The sequence below is a fragment of the Pipistrellus hanaki genome (assembly GCF_964339955.1).
Source record: "Pipistrellus hanaki genome assembly, chromosome: 3".
Lineage (NCBI taxonomy): Eukaryota > Metazoa > Chordata > Mammalia > Chiroptera > Vespertilionidae > Pipistrellus > Pipistrellus hanaki.
The window spans coordinates 40116995-40134177 of NC_140505.1; the positions used below are offsets into that span (position 1 = coordinate 40116995).

The 17183-nt window shown below is 39.4% G+C and overlaps 1 protein-coding gene across 1 annotated transcript in view; it reads right to left on the minus strand.

The window, feature by feature from the left end:
• Positions 1 to 17183, minus strand: part of GPC6 (glypican 6) — a 1067089-nt gene that overhangs the window by 90379 nt on the left and 959527 nt on the right. The window contains exon 6 of the mRNA XM_084876725.1: positions 6829 to 6972. Coding sequence (XP_084732851.1) covers positions 6829 to 6972 — 144 coding nt within the window. The remainder of the gene's footprint in view (positions 1 to 6828; positions 6973 to 17183) is intronic.

The window sequence follows — 17183 nt, forward strand, 5'->3', positions numbered from 1 at the left end:
TGGGTGGTTTGATTGTAATGTTTTGTATTTTCTTCCTGCTTTGAAAGCTCCATGTATTTTGCTGCTGTTATTACCAAGGGTTCATGGAAAAATGAAACTGGGGTGTCTCAGTGGGGTTTTGCAGCAAATAGATAAAGCAAGTTCAGGCAAGACTGGGCAGTTCACAGTCTGAAGTGGATTGAGCAGTAGCCATTTGTTTGCTGGGGTGAATGGAGCATAATTTATTCAGCTGCAGCAGAGGCTGAAAGCCAATCTGGCCTTGACCCATTTATCTTGAGAAAACTAATTAAAGTGGAGAATCTGGTGTACTGTTGTTATTGAGGTTTTCCTTTTTTTTTTTTTTTTTTTCTCCTTGGGGCCAAGCAAAGACGGATGAGTGCGTGCGTGCGTGTGTGTGTGTGTGTGTGTGTGTGTGTGTGTGTCAAAGTGGAAGGTGGGAAATATCAGTTTCACCTAAAGATGGTGGCCGAGGCTCCAGATAATAAAGCAGTTTCTTAAATACAGCCTGACATCCTTTTGAAATGCAAACTAGTGGCTTTAGGGATGCAGAATCCTTTGAGGTGACAATGAAATGCCATGGCAATTTAAAAGGAACAACAAGTTTCTTGAATCCTTACAACCAAGACTTCCTAACTCACACCAAAATGGCCCCGAAGAGGCAGGGAGGAACATTTTTATGACCAGCACTTGACTCTGAAACTTGTATTAGTCATCAGGCAGGAAATTATGCCAGAATGTGAGTTGCTTTGTCCATTTGGTTCCAAAACAATAAAATAAAGTGCAGATCTTGCTATTTTGCAAGTACTTAAATCTATTTGTAATACAATTCACAGCATATTTTTCACCAATGGCATACCAATAAATCTCAGAAGTTGTATTGTGTTTTTGGAAGAATCATATCCAATAATAGGCACCTGATTTTTTTTAATTTTTTATTTTTGCCCCGGGGGGTGGGGGGGCGGTGCTGTGCAGAAAGGGAGGCTAAAGAATATGTATGATGAAAGCAGAGAAGTCCAACAGATTGGGTGTGGTGGGGAATAATATTATGCTTTACATTTATTCTCATATGTTCAAGGAAAGCTACAAGGAACATCATAACCATCAGAGAGGGAGGTTGAACTGGCTCAACTGCTGGAAAATCTGAAGTTGTCCAGAAAATGTGTTGGGAAGAGCAGGCACAGGCTATCTGAACTGGAGCTTCTCTAGGTATATCAATTGGGCCAAATTAATAGGACCCTGACTTGTCCCACTCATCATGTTATCTCCTCCCATTTCCGTTTTAGCACCAGCTGACCTTACGTTATCCCTTTTCCCTGTTCTTTTCTCAAGGTCTTTCCTTATAGAGTACTCCTGTTCCAGATTTAACTCTTAACTTTCTCACCTCACCCAAATGCCCAGGGCTCAGAGACCTAAAGTGATGAATGGCAATACCACTCAGGAAACAATTTCCCTTTAAGTGAATTTTAAAGGAGGAATTTTAGACAAGGTGTCACCATGGCCTGAATGTTAGGCCAGCTGACATCCAGCACCAGGACATCATAGGTGGACTGCATGAACAAATGTGTGTCCATCAGGTGAGAATCACTTTCCTCTTGAGTCCATGATGCTACATAGGGTTCACATCTTTGTTGTAGGGTAGTACCCACATGGAATGGTATTATGAAAAATCAGATTAGGTAACATAGCTGTCTGATTATTATGGTTAATTAGAGGCCCAATGCATGAAATTTGTGCAAGAGTAGGCCTTCCTTCAACCTGGCTGCCGGCCCTGGCTTTCCTCTGGCACTTGGGACCCAGGCTGGCTTCCCTCCGGCCACCCGCAGGCACTCAGGACCCGGGCTTCACTCTGGCTCTGGCTTCATCCAATTACCCTTATTATTAGCATATTAATTAGCATATTACCCTTTTATTATTAGAGATATGTAAAGTCAGGTAAGAGAACCTCGACATTCTTATCCTTAGCCCCAATACAAATGCTTTGTAGTAAAAGATATCCAATGCTTCCTCCCTAAATCTAAAAGATTCAAATCACGAAAAAAAAAAAAAAATAAATAAATAAAATAAATAAATTCAGCCGAAACCAGCTTGGCTCAATGGATAGAGCGTGGGCTTGGGGACTGAAAGGTCCCGGGTTCGGTTCCGGTCAGGGGCATGTGCCTTGGTTGCGGGCATATCCCCAGTAGGGGGTGTGCAAGAGGCAGCTGATCGATGACTCTCTCATTGATGTTTCTAACTCTCTATCTCCCTTACTCTCTGTACAAAATCCATAAAATATATTAAAAAAAAAAATAAATTCAAGTAAGGAAAAAAATAAAATAAACAACCCAGACCAAAACTATTTCTACGCCCCTAAACTCTCTATGTCCTAGTTAATGAAAAAATTAACTCCTTATGTGTGAGAGCTGAGTTGATTTGCTTTTATTATTAGTAATTATTCACTCAGCATAAGAAGAAAAAGCCAATATACATGTACTGGGAAGAGCTAGTTTTTCAGGTAGACTACACATAGTCTGAACATTCAGATAGAATTAAATCACCCATCAAATGAACCAGTCTTACACAAAGTTTAGACTGAAATCCTTACCCTTGGGAAAGAATTCCAAATGGTTGTTTACTGTAAATACCAAGAGAGGAGGCTAATAAACCCATTGGTCATGCTGTGTTCAATTGGTTTGCTAGACATTTTGGAAAAGGGAGATGGAGGTGGAATTTCTCAGGAAGTCTCCAGAATGAGTGTACAAAGACAAATGGGAATGAGAGAAAGAAGAAGACCAAAGCTTACACTATGTTGCATTGTCCTCCACACAATCCTCTGGGAAGCAAGAGGAAAACAAATTTAAAGAAAAAAGAAAGAGAGATTATTCTATACATAATAGCAAGCACAGGTACGATGCTTAGCTTTGTAGGCTGGCATTCTACCCACCAACCTCCACCCCTAACTCCCTCAGATTGAGCAGTAGAATATTTGGGAAATCTGCACAAACAGGACGATATGGAATACTTACTGGAGACTCATGCATCTAAAATCATCACCAACTTGATGAACTAACTTTCAAGTCTGTGGTGTTTTATTTATTTATTTTTTGGTGTGTGTGTTTTAGTCCACTTTTATAAACTATATTTCCCCAAGACATACAATTTAAAGTACGTTTTTGCTCTAATGAATCAGCTGGAGTAACAGACATTCCCTGTCCAGGAACCATATAGCATGTTGTGCTCTCATTTTCTGTACAACTAATTGTATGCTCAGATTCTAAAAATTGAAATAGTTTGTGTTGATTTACTTTTAAGTGCTCTGCCTCCACTGAAATGCGTTAAAAGTCACAGTTTTATAATCAAATTATTTAAGAGAATTCATGGAGGATAGAGTTAAGACAAAAAGAAGAGATCCATTCTCTTCCTTCATGCAGATAATCGCCTCTGGTCTATTTAACTAACCTCATCACAACCTGCTGCCATAGAAGCACTGCCAGGTTGAGTGTTGGTGACAGGAAACACGTGATGGTGGGAACAGGCCATTAACCAAATTAGTTGATGACATTAATATCTCCAACAAATCAGGGCTGCTGGCAGGAAGGACTGTGACATTCTCTGAGTCAGCTTTTCATCAGCAGCTGAATTTATACAAATATATTCATTCATTATTGGATAATAAAAATAACTTTTGGATAGTCTGAACTACTGACTACCTAAACTACTTATGTACATATAATTTTAGAGGAATGGAACATTTACCTCCAATAAACAGAAATAAATGGCAAAGTTTCTTACAGACAGAACAAGGTTCCTTATAAATGTAATAGAGGTTAAATGATGGGATTAATGTATTTTTTAAGAGAGAGTTTGGTTTGTTTTCAATTATTTTATATAAATTTCAGCAGTAGTTTATCCAGCTTGGGGTTAGTAGCTTTATTTCTAAAACCCCATCATTGTCAGTTCACATAAAAAATAGTTTTACAATAACTGACATAAGAAAAGCTATCTACAGAACCCCAAGTTAATAGGCCAGGTACTAATTTTACATGGGAGTAAGAGCAATTCTCTGAGAGCTCTCTACCTATTTTCCTTTGGTTAGAAGGGTGGGGTGGAGTAGTCTTTCAATGCTGCCCTTGGAAGCAGTGTCTCTGCTGAAACACTCAGAAAGACTAAAGGAAGTCTTTCCCAGTTATTCTCCTTTTCTGGGACACCTGCTTCTTATAAATATTCAAGAAACATCCTTTCAGGGGAAAATTACGACAGGAGTGGGTAACATGAGACTTGTTTATAAACGAGCTGTGCTGGATAGACCCGTTGGGAGAGTTCACCAATGCGTGTGTCTCCAGGAGGATTTTGTCTGACTGTTGCACAGCCTGGGCTGGTTACTTCCTCACCCTTTCACTACTCAGAGCTCTGTTTTACCCGCAAAGGGAAGAGCCTTGGGGGAGCCAAAGGCTGCAAAGGGAGAGCAAAGGGAGAGTCTGATGTGAGCTTCATTCTCGCTTGTGTTTTTCAAGAATAACCTTGCAGAGCTCCTTTTGATTGGAAAAGTCCCTTGCTCTTAGGGGCTGGGAAGGTAACTCCAGGTAGGTTTATGGCTGACTGCGAATGACAAATGGCTAATTCTTACAATTTAGGAAGGAATCAGAATTTAATTCAATAGGAAATTAATAAAACCTGCATTCTTCCTTTACAGGGCCTGAAGCCACCCCTAACAGGAAGTACTCCATGCTGTCACAGAACATTTTAGAATGAAATTGGCTTATTGACTTAAATTCCTATGCATTGAACCAGTTCTTATACACTGAGTCTGGTCCTTGTTTGTAATCAACCATTACTAATTCTCCTTAGAAAAACATTGCTTAAAAATATTTTTGGAGGCACATAAAATAGAAGAGTTTAAATTAGGTTGCTACTTGCAAGTACTCTTCAAGACCTTTATTTTTGGGGCATTTTGAAGATCCCCAATAAAGTTCCTGTATAAGAGTTCAAATTTCAATTTCCCAATCTACCAGATTTTAAACATCACGTGAAATTTTCAAAATGTTAATGCTTTACTTAGGTTGTATTAAATTGCCTAAATATTGTTGTCTTTAGATAAAATAATTTTCTTGCTCTATTTCCCTAGAAGCTCTACTTCCTTTGATTCTATTTCAAAGGGGAAAAATAATTAGTAGTCATAGATACCATTATATTGTTCAAATTCACTGTAATTTTAACTAAGTGTGTAATGTAGCCAAATTGTTTTGAAATTTTATTTTATTGTGATAAGAACACTTAACATGAGATTTACTCTCATAACGAATTTTTAAGTGCATTATACAGTATTGTCATCCACAGGCATCACTTATCGATCTTCATTGTGTCCAAATTCTAATACAAGTGTTTATGAAAAAATCTGAAAAGCCTGAATTGGTCTAATGACTAAGCTGCAGCCAACTAAAATGGAAATAAAAAGGGAGAGAGAAAGAGAGAGAACCCATACTCACCATTTCTGCTTCTTGTTAAAAGGATCTAGACATACAAAGGAATTTGTAAAGTAAAACCCCAAATAATGGAATCTTATGAAACCATCATTTCTTGAAAACTATTAGCTAGTTGTTTAGAGAAATCTAATTGGTTGTTTAAAAGAAAAAAAAAAAAAAGACTAACTTTAAACTTATCCTGAAACTGTGAATAGAGAATTAACATAATCAAGGTAAAGTAGAAGTTTGTAGCAATTACCCAGATGATTCTTTTTCAAAACCTACATGAAAGAGGAAGGCTTATTGCTAATAAACTGTAATAAATTTACAATATAATTTAGTAGTTAACAATTCCATTTACTCTTTGTCATTGGCATTTTGTGGATAGGCCTTTATATTGTAAGTACATTTGATTTTTATAGAAAGAATTGCTAATATGTACTTATTTTGAGGCCAAACTCAACCAATTTATGAGTTCTACCCTGCAGAAGAATATTAAATAAAATGATAAATTAATTTATTACAGTGACTAATACAAATATTTTTTTGTAACTGGAAATTGAAATCTGAGTTAACATGCCATAATCAGATGTGGTTCAAGTGTTTTATGGCCTTAAGGCTCTCATCCGCTAATTTTACATCAAGATAATTGGCAAAGCAACATTAATAGCACCTACAATTACAGGTATATAAATTGTTTATATTACTATAAATACTATAAGTTTCACTGAAAATTATCAGGCAGTATGTCTCTTAAATTATGAGATTTTCATTTCTTGTCACAAGATTTGATATTTAAAACATTCAAGTTGTGTCTACTACATTTATGGTTGTACAGTATTCTCTACGTAAATTGCTTTGTTGCTAGAGACCATTTGACACACATTTAAATGGAACAAAGGGTGACTATTTCTAAGAATCTCAACTTTTAAAAGATACACACACACACATACACACAAATGGCATTTCATTCACCTTGATTTGGGGGTCTCTTGGCAAGAAAATTTTACATATAAAGAGAATTCATAATCAAGTCCCACTACCATAATTGAATAAATAACTAAAGCAAATGAATGAGAAATGTGCTATTGTATAATTATATCGCCGAGAGACAGAGTAACTTAGTCTTCAAATTAATATTTCAGAAGAAATATGAAGTTGAAAATCTGGCCTTTGCAGGAGTGGATTAATGGTGATAAGACTTCTTAAATAATCTAATTCTTGACCTAAAAGGAAGATCTCATTACTTTTCAATATTCTAATTAAGACTAGGAGCAGATATCAGAATGAGATGACTTTCACAACCAACTTTTCCCCGTCACGTCTTCTGAAGAATAACCCTGGTAACAGACAGCGGCCACAAGGCCATCTATTCGCGAGAACTCACCAGCCGGTCCAAGCTTGTGCCTGCTGCGGTTGTCGGTCTTTCCTCAGGATTGTAAGGCCTGAACCGTGTATTAAAATTTTCAGGCGCTGAGCGGGCAGACCTGAGGGCTGGAGCAGGCTTGGGTTGGCCACATCCCTGAAAGACCTGGAAGAAACATGGAGAATTTAACCCAGTTGCACAATTCATTTCTTCCTAAGATCATGATGTGGAAGCATGCAAAGGGACATTTTTTCATAGGACTTTTACTTTCAATAAACTCTGATTTTGAAATTTAGACAAATTTCCAACCACTTACACTGTATAACAGAAAGAATTACCCAGACAGATACAGAGTGACTGACGCTCAGACTCTTATTTTTAACATAATAAAACAACCCTCGTTATTCACAAATTCCATATTTGTGAAATTGCCTACTCACTAAGATTAATTTGTCAGCCTCAAATCCATACCCATGCACTTTTGCAGACATAAGCAGGATGACAACATTGAGAGTTGGCCTCCATCATGTTCTCAGCTGAGTTCAATCACAGAGGTGCTCTGCCTTCGACTTGGTTATCAGATCCACTGTTGCTGTGTTCAAGAAGCCCTTATTCTACTGAATAATGGCCCCAGAGTGCAAAAGCAGCGATTTGAATATGGCAATTCAGATGTGCTAAAGAGAATCAATAAAGTGCTTTCTTTAAGTGAAAAGGTAGGTATGCATAGGAAAAAAACAATATACATTGGATTTGGTACTTTTCAGGCATTCAATGGAGGTGCTGTAACATATCCCCCGTGGATAAGAAGGAAGTACTGTGTTAAAAGTAGGAAATGTAATAGTTACTTCATACAATGCTTGCAGAATTAAAGGAATCATGTCCCAGACATTTTTATACACTTGAATTTGGCGTTTGATAAACATCCATTTGGAATTCTTATTATCATGACAACTGTATTTCATCTATAAGATAAAAGAACTTCCGTGATTCCACCTTGAATAATGAGAACCTTATTCTTTGGAAACACCCTCTTGAGCAATGGTGTGGAAATAGGACAAGCAAAGTTAGTGAAATCCACATAATGATCGTTTCTTCTAATTTTGCTGTTGACAGCTGCTCATGTCACAATTGGGGTTGCCATGGGAAATCAAACATATAATTGTAATGACCTTAGGGATGTTGCCGGCAGATCTTCTCTACAGTGATTTCACTCCGGGTGGTGGGGGATAACTACTTTGCTGTTTTTAGAAACTTCCCACTCTCTGCTAGTTGAGAGATAATGCCTTTACCAGAATTCCAGGAAATACAGTAACATTTTCAGGAAATTTTGATGAAGTCTAATTTTATGTTTCTCCCATTTCTATATAGGAGATGATTCTATTCCTAGATATGTATATTTTCTCCCCAGTAAACTTTTTTTGGGACTATTGACATCAGCTCATTCTTAAGTTGCATGTGTGAGTTTAGAACACATTCCTTCTGGTTTTGTAATTTGCTTCTGTGTTGTTTAGCTTTAAAGTCAGCATTTTTTTCATCAGGCATATTATGGGATTTCACTGAAGTACACAGAGAGCTCTTGAGTGCTATTCCCAGTGACAAATTCCACCTTGAGACAATTCATTTGGTTTTACCACTACAGGTCATTTCTCTTGTGTCGTATTCAAAAGTTCTCCTTGAGCTCAGCATTCTGTAGAGCCGAACGCTTTGTCTTGGCATTCCTGGAGATTGGTCTTAACACACTATTGATTATTCTTCTCTTGCACAATTTCAGAGGTTGATGGTGTAAACCAGCACTATAAAGATAGCAGGCCCCTTTCTCCCTAGTGCCTCAATCACTTCCCAGCGGCAAGGTCACTGCTGAGGGAGGGCATTAACATTTCCAAAGCTCCAGGTTTCTGTGGAGTGTGCTATCGTGGATAATTTTGAATATGACAGCTGGCTTTTTAAAAAAGTATAAAGCCCTGAGGCAAAACAATACTGATGGTCTTGCCGAGATTTCTTGAAGCCAGGCACTGAAAGAATGAACTGACCTTCTTAATTCGCCCTTTGGGAAAAATATGGCTCACTGTTTAAGTTAGATCACTGGAACAAGACATGCCTTGAAAGAATATGAGTGATCTAGGAGATATTTCGTCATAACAGAAAATCTTACCACTTGTGTGGGAGGGGGGTGGTAGGTATTATATCCAATAAAAGAGTAATATTCAGATTGATCATCACTCCAACACACAAGATGGCTGCCCCCATGTGGACAAAGATCCTGTCCCCTGTGTACACAAGATGACCACCACAAGATGAACAGCAGGGGAGGACAGTTAGGAAGAACCAGGCCTGCAAGGGAGGGCAGTTGGGAGCGATCAAACCTGCAGAGGAAGGCAGTTAGGGATGACCAAGACAGCAGAGCAGGGAAGTTGGGGGCGACCAGGCCTGCAGGGAAGGGCAATTGGGAGGAACACAGGCCTGAAGGAGAGAGAATTGGGAGGGATCCAGGCCTGCAGGGAAGGTCAGGTAGGGGTGACCAGACCTGCAGGGGAGAGCAGTTAGGTGCAAACAGGCTGGCAGGGGAGTGGTTAGGGGGTGATCAGGCAGACAGGCAGAAGTGGTTAGGGGCAATCAGGAAGGCAGGAAAGTGAGCAGTTGGGAGCCAGCAGTCCTGGATTGTGAGAGGGATCCCAGATTGGAGAGGTGCAGGTTCGGCTGAAGGACACCCTCCCTTCCCGTGCACAAATTTCGTGCAACAGGTCTTTAGTTAATTATAACAGAATATAGGTTGCTTAATATTGCCCAGCAGCTTTCCATCATTTGTATCAGGTTTGTATAGTAATGATGGCTTCATAGAGGAAATTGCCAGATCTATGATCCAAACCGAAGAAAACACTGACTCATAATTATGGAGACCTACATAAAAATCTGTCACCATATGTCAAAGGTGAATCCAGAAGGTCCTTCAACACAGTCTATTATACCCTCAGAAAAAGGGACTTGTCAGAAGAAAAGACATTTTGGTGTGGAAATGCAAAGTTGGAGAATCAAGAACTGTTTTTCAGAATTTCACAAAACCTAAAGGGAATAGTGGCAGAGGAGACCAGGGCATCAACTTTCCCTATGCTCACTTGGGCATAATTAAAAGCATGTATGATTCTCATGTGGAGAATATATGTTATTATTAAAAAATTTTTTTATTGACTTCAGAGAGGAAGGGAGAAGGAGCGGAAGAGGGAGAGAGAGAAACATTGATGATGAGAAAGCATCATTGATTGCCTGCCTCCTGCATGCCCCACACTGGGGATCTAGCCCACAATCCATGCATGTGCCCTGACAGGGAATCGAACTGTGACCTCCTGGTTCATAGGTTGACAATGCTGACCAAGCATGGAAAATACTTCTTAAACAACACATATCTGTCGTACAACTTAGATGACTTAGAAAGTGACAATAATTTCATTTTTCATACATGCAATCTGTTGGCTAGACAAAGTATTATTAAAGCATGGGGTTCACGTGGTGAGTGATCAAAGGGATTCTTGTGTAGAACATTGGGACTGTCTCAAACTCTTTTCTGATCTTGCTACAGCAGCTGTGCAGTTAGACAACATTCTGTGGCTCTTGAGGCCCAGGGCTGCATTACTCTCAAAGACCAATGAGCCTTTTTGTGGTCTGGGTACCCCAATGTTTCCTACTTGGAGTAAGGGAAGAAATTGAAGGGGAGTTATGTGGGGGAAGGGACCTTAGGTTAAATGAGTGTAGGTAGATCAAGATTCTCTGCATAGGGGTCAGGGCTGGAGATGCAGTTCTGGATCATGAGCCTAAAGATGGTATTGAAAGGTCTGAAACTGGTCCAAGGGCAAGTATGTAGATAGGTGGCAGATGGGACTGAGGACAGCTCTGGGCCATGCCAACTTCAAAGGACCCTCTTTGAGCCTTAGTTGACTGCAAACGGAAATGAGAATATTATTTGTCATGAAGATAGGCTCTGATAATAAAAATGCAACACACAAGGCAGGAAAACAGAAAAGCCAATGTCTTGGATAGGTGCTTGATAATAATGAGATAATTATGTCATTCCATGGTTTGTCCTTTCTAGAAGCTTTGAATTCTGAATAAGATTTGAAGGGGGGGAAAAACTCATGTGAGCTGATGTTTCTTAAATATTTTCCACACAATACTATTTCCAGGAGCTGACAGCAATTATGTAAACAATAGAGTCTGTGGGTCAGAGTTGAATGAGGTATTTTAGTGGGCTTCATTATGCTAACATGTGCACTGAGTGTTTCCCAACATTATTTGGCTAAGGAGTTTCTCACATGATGGAGACATACCCGGGGACACACTGAGTCTTGTTTCAACTGGCCGAGAGAAGAAGTGATTTGGATGTAATCGCATTTACTCAGAGGTTTTTGTGAGCCATTCCACCAGCCACTACCTTTAAGTTGAGAGAAGAAATATTATTTTAAGACGCTTAAGGTCTTCTCTTCGCAGCTGAAGTTTCTAGAGAATACAGCTTTAGGCTAAGCCACCTCATTGTGGAACAAATCATTAGCTCCACTCCTTGAAGAAATGGAATCAGTATTACCTCCTGCCTGCCTCCCTCCAAGGGGTATTGAAAGGATAATTAGGTAATTTGGGAAAGTATTTGGAAGTCTCAATGCAGACAGATGCTACAGATATACAAAGGAATTATCCTTCCCCCATAGCTGACTTGCAAAACCTGTGAATTTCCAGAAGGTATCTGGCACATGAATCCTCTCTCTTAAGAGGATTACTAAGATGATGTCTCAGAAGTCTGTTGGCATTCGGAGATTAAAGAAGCTGACATAAAAGATAGAAAAGTGCTGAAAGAAGAAACCTTTAGAAGGGACAAGAAAGAGAGGGAGGTGTGCTGATCACAGGTTTGAATGCTGTGTCTTAGGTTTCTAAATACAAGCACTTTTCCTTAAAGAATGTTGCAGCATCTTAACATGTTTCCCTTAAAATAAACTAATATGATGTGTCCTCTTTCAGAGGCACCCACAGCGTTATACCTATAACTCTGTCTTCTTTTAGCTTCTGCAGGCTGATTATACATCCACGAAGCCATTGCTGGCAATCTGAGAAGCAGTGTTTGCAGATCAATCCTGTCTCAGCTCCTATGCTTTTAAAATAGTCTATCTTCTCAGTGTCTACTCAGTGAGCTATTATTATGGTGGGAAAGTTGTCGCTAGCCCCATAAATTGTTTTGAAATTTGCAAACAACTCTAACGTTTTATATGAACATAGCTGGCAGTTAATGCTACCTAGATTTAATTGGAATTGATGTTTTGAGAGTAAGGATTTTTTATTTACTGATTAGATTCTAATTTGTATTACAGTGTTAATGAATGAACTATTTGTTAGGTGACCAGTTGGGGAATTCAAATCTATTGGGTTTGTTCCCAGGGAAACAGAAGCTATCGTGTCTGCATTGGCTCCGCTCATATTTTCGTGAGAGACAGTTGTGGTATAATAGAAAGGTCATGAATGACAGTTTAAAAGCTTGGAGTCCTAACTTTGGTCTTTTTCCTGACACCTGTGCGACCTTGGGGGTCACATGTTCTCCCCAATTCTCAAGGCTGATGTGATAAAATGACAAGGTGCTTAAAAAATATACTGAAAGGTATGAATATGTATTGTCATCTGAAGTAATCTGTAATTAAATAGGACAATAACAGATAACAAATCAAATATATAGATTTTGCAGAGTGATACATGCATAATTTAAGCTTCATGAAGAATAGTATCTTACTCATTTTGCTCATTACTGTATCCCAGAACCTGTAAGAGATCGCACCACACAACATGTGTTTGAAAAATAAATTGGGAATAAAAATCTTTGAATAAATAAAATTTTATAATTTCTCCCTTTTGCAGACATTTATTGAAGGCAATTAGAAGGTGGATTTCTGTAAAGAGAAAGAAGATTGGAAAGTGCTGGAAGCCAATTCCAACATGTCAGCAGGGCAGAATCATCTGGGATGGCTGAAAGGCATTTCCCCAAACCTGAAAGGGATGCTTGCTTGCTGCCAGACAGCTCAGGACATCTTAATCGATTGCCTCCTACTGGCCAAACACCTGAAGAGCTATAGGCAAATTCTTCCAATCTGGCAATGGATTCCTGTAGGAAACCCTGCCCTTTGATGTGCATATCTCCACCTTGCCTTAGGACAAATTATGTTAATAAAAAGCAAGGGGTCCTAAGACAAGGAGAACTTGATCTTTTCAGCCAAGCTCCTCTGATTCCTTATAAGGTTTTTCAAAATTATGTTTCATCTCTGTACTCTTATTTAAATTACATACAGCCCCTTCTCCAGATTGCTGAACCTTCTAGATGCTGGATCAAGACCACTAGCATTAGGAAAGGAAAGAGAATTCACTGACTGAGCATTGGGATGAGCCAGGCACTCACCATGCTGTATGTTCTATTCACTTGTCTCAAAGAATCAATTACCTCTTCAAAATCAAAGTTTAACACTTCTGCCTTCAGAAGACACAATAAATCGTGCACAAAAAAATCTTTTGATATTTCCCTTACTCCATTTCTGTGTCAACTTAAAGCAAAACCAAATCAGTAACTTTAACCTAATATCTATAACCAAAGAAAAATCCTGTTTCTTTTTTTTGTCATGCAGAATATTTTATTTAACTTTCTAGTGGCCTAGCACATGATATTGCATGCAGTAGACTGCCCACCACTTCCACAGGAGCTGTGTTTCTATGGAAGGTGGGAGCAAGCTGCCAGCACCCATGGGAGCAGGGAAGGAGCCATACCACTTCAGGAGGCTGGAGGGAGCCACCACTGCTGCCTGCAGAAGCAGGGTAGGAGGGAGAGGGGGACTTAGAGGTGCTCCATGCACACGCAGCCTGTTGAATGGTTGTTACTGTGACGTCATAATAGATAATTTGCATACTACCTCTCTCTCTCTCTCTCTCTCTCTCTCTTATATATATATATATAGATAGATAGATAGATAGATAGATAGATAGATAGATAGATAAATAGATTGGAGTGACACTGATTCATAAAACCATATGGGTTTCAAGTGTACAACTCAATAAAACATCATTTACACATGGCATCATGTGCTTATCACCCCAAGCAAAGTCTCTTTCCATCCCCATTTTCCCCCCTTTTGCCCACCTCCACCTACTTTCCACTCCCCTTCTCCTCTGGCTTTCACCACACTGTTGTCTGTATCTATGTGTTATGTGTATATGTTTTTTACTTAATCCCTTTACCTTCTTTCATCCAGTTCCCACTCTGACCTCTGTCAGTCTGTTCCATGTACTAATGCCTCTGTTTCTATTTTGTTTATCAATTTATTTTGTTCACAAGATTGCACAAATGAGTGAGATTAAATGGTACTTGTCTTTATCTGACTGGCTTATTTCACTTAGGATAATAACGTATTTTCCGGTGTATAAGACGACTTTTGAAGCAAAAAAAGTCAACCGAAAATCGGTGGCAAAAGACCAAAATTGCACAAAAATTACCTGCAGATCTTGATGGCAAAGTAAGTCTTTTCTTTGAAGTGAGGGGTAGTCTTATACAGCTAATATAGGCCTAAATCTATGTTTTAACTGTAAAATTAGGGGTCGTCTTATATGCCGGAAAATACGGTAACCTCAAGGTTCTTCCATGATGTCTCAAAAAGTAAGATTTTGTTTTTAATGGCCATGTAGTATTCCATTATGTAAATGTACCACAGCTTTTTTAATCCACTCATCTACTGATGGACAAGAGCTGCTTCCAAATCTTGGCTATTCTATATAATAAAAATCTAATATGCAAATTGTCCCCTCAGCAGTTCAACTGGGAGACCAGGCATTTGATTGCTCTCTATGACATCATGCACTGACCACCAGGGGGTGGTGTGGAACATGGTGGGCGACCAGCTGCAGTGATGGGGTGGTGAGGGAGTGAGCGAAGGAGGAGGCGGGGAGGCCCGGAAGTGGAGAACTTGATCTGCCCTCATTGCTGGGCAGGCCTAAGGACTCTACCTTTGCATGAATTTCATGCACTGGGCCTCTAGTTGTAAATAATGCTTCAATGAGCCAAAACTGGTTTGGCTCAGTGGTAGAACGTCGGTCTGCGCACTGAAAGGTCCCAGGTTCGATTCTGGTCAAGGGCATGTACCCGGGTTGTGGGCACATCCCCAGTAGGGAGTGTGCAAGAGGCAGCTGGTCCATGTTTCTCTCTCATCGACGTTTCTATCTCTCTGTCTCTCTCCCTTCCTCTCTGTGAAAAATCAATAAAATATATTAAAAAAAAAAAACATAATGCTTCAATGAACATAGGGGTGCATCTATTCTTTTAAATTAGCATTTTGAGGTTTGGATATATTCCCAGAAGTGGAATTGCTGGGTCATAGGCAGATCCATTTTTAATTTTTTGAGGAAACTCCATACTATTTTCCACAGAGGCTGCACCCATTTGCATTCTCACCAACAGTGCACAAGGCTTCCCTTTTCTCCATATCCTCGACAGTGCTTGTTTGTTGATTTATTGAGGCTAGCCATTCTGACAGGCATGAAGTGATATCTCATTGTGGTTTTAATTTGCATTTCTCTGAAAAGTCCTATTGATCATTTGCTAATTGCTACTCCCTGTGCTTGACAAGCCAATTAGACAGCAGAGGACTTTGTGTACAAAAGAGTCAGGTGGACACGCCAAGGGCCATGGGTTCTAGAGATAACTGGGTGCACATCTCAGGCACTGATGCTTCCCATAGCAAAGTGGACGGCAGCGTGGGCTGGGGCAGAGCCTTCCTTCCACCGCAGTGGCTGCGGGTAGCACAGCCCTGCCCCCACCTGTTAGGGTTCAGCACAGAGCTGGTGGCCCTTTCTCCAAGTGAAAGTGAAACGTGGAACTGAAATGGGAGAGTTATGGGACATCCACTTATCATTAGTAAATAGATGTGAAGTTATAATACTTAAAAAAATTGCATTAGCAGTAGCAGAAGGAGAGTAGCAGCAAGTAGCATCACCATGGTATAAGATTAAAGCAGTACCTAGAACCTCATTTCACACTTTTCCCTGGTTCCTAACAGTATTCTGCTAATATCCTATGAAGTTTTTTTTTTCCTGAGTATAAATTAAAAACATTTAAATACTGACTTCTTTCTTTAGCTATAAAGTCACTATACAATGTTTGTGATTGCACAAATATTTTAACTATCAGGGTGTTTTATTTTTAGTCTTTTACTTTCAATAGTTTGACAATTTCCTTGATGGGTAGCCTTTTAAGAAAACAGGTTTTCATTCTTACATCTCAGAACAATCTCTCATCTTTCATAATCCCTTCCCTCTCCCCTTCCCTTCCTCTTTTGTTCTCTTCCTCTCTTTGTTCCCCGATTCATGTTTTTCTTTACTTAAAGGTTGATTATAATGGTCCCTTGGCCAAGTTGTTTGGCAAACCCTAAGACCCTAGATGGGCTTTGGATTCTGTGGGGAGAATTCTGGGTTGTACTGAATCAAGTTAAATAACCAGTTTCAGTTTTGGCTGCTTTTCATTGGCTTCAATTTTCGAACTCCAGCTACCGCGTCAGTTTTAAGGTTTTGATAATCTGCTCTGATGCTTATGCAGCTGGGTTCCAGAATATGTCAGATTGCTGCATACTTCTTAAAATCGGTTCTTCCACAAAATAAATTCTTTCCATTTGCTTGAGGAGATGATTTTTTCCCCCTTGAAGCTTTTGCATTCCTTAAACAACAGACCTCTTGATATTTCCTCCCAAATGGTGGAAAAGCACAAAGCGCATTTTGAGTGTGGAGAGAAAGAAAGCCCGACCCCATTGGCCTAGCTAAATGATTATTTCATATACTCTTTGTTTATAAGGTTTAAAGTGATTCCTTAAGAATCACTTTGCAAAATTTATATAAACATGTAAATGTCATCAGCCTGACTTTGTGTCATTCATTCAACCCACCATTCAACAAATGATGGTTGTGTCACTAAGGCCGGACATGGCCCTGTGCTCATGAGGTTCTGATAAGAAGTCAGACCATTATGACAGAATGTAATAACTGTGATGGGAGAGCTCAGGAGGGAGAACTAACCCAGGCTGGAGAGTGAGAGAAAGGTTCCTAGAATAGCCACGGTGTGCTGGGCAGAGCTGGTTCTTACTGGCTCACAAGACCACTTGATAAATTTCCAGGAATTTTGCAAGCCAGTCATTAAACACAATGATTATTAAAAGTTAAATTGTATACACTTAACATTATATAAACTATATTGAAAACAAAGGTCATATATATTCACAACTTATTATTTTCTAATTGCTTACTGTTATCTATGCTCTGAGGCGAATCATGCCAGTTATATCCTGAGGTTACTTACATACAACTATATAATGGGGTGCTAC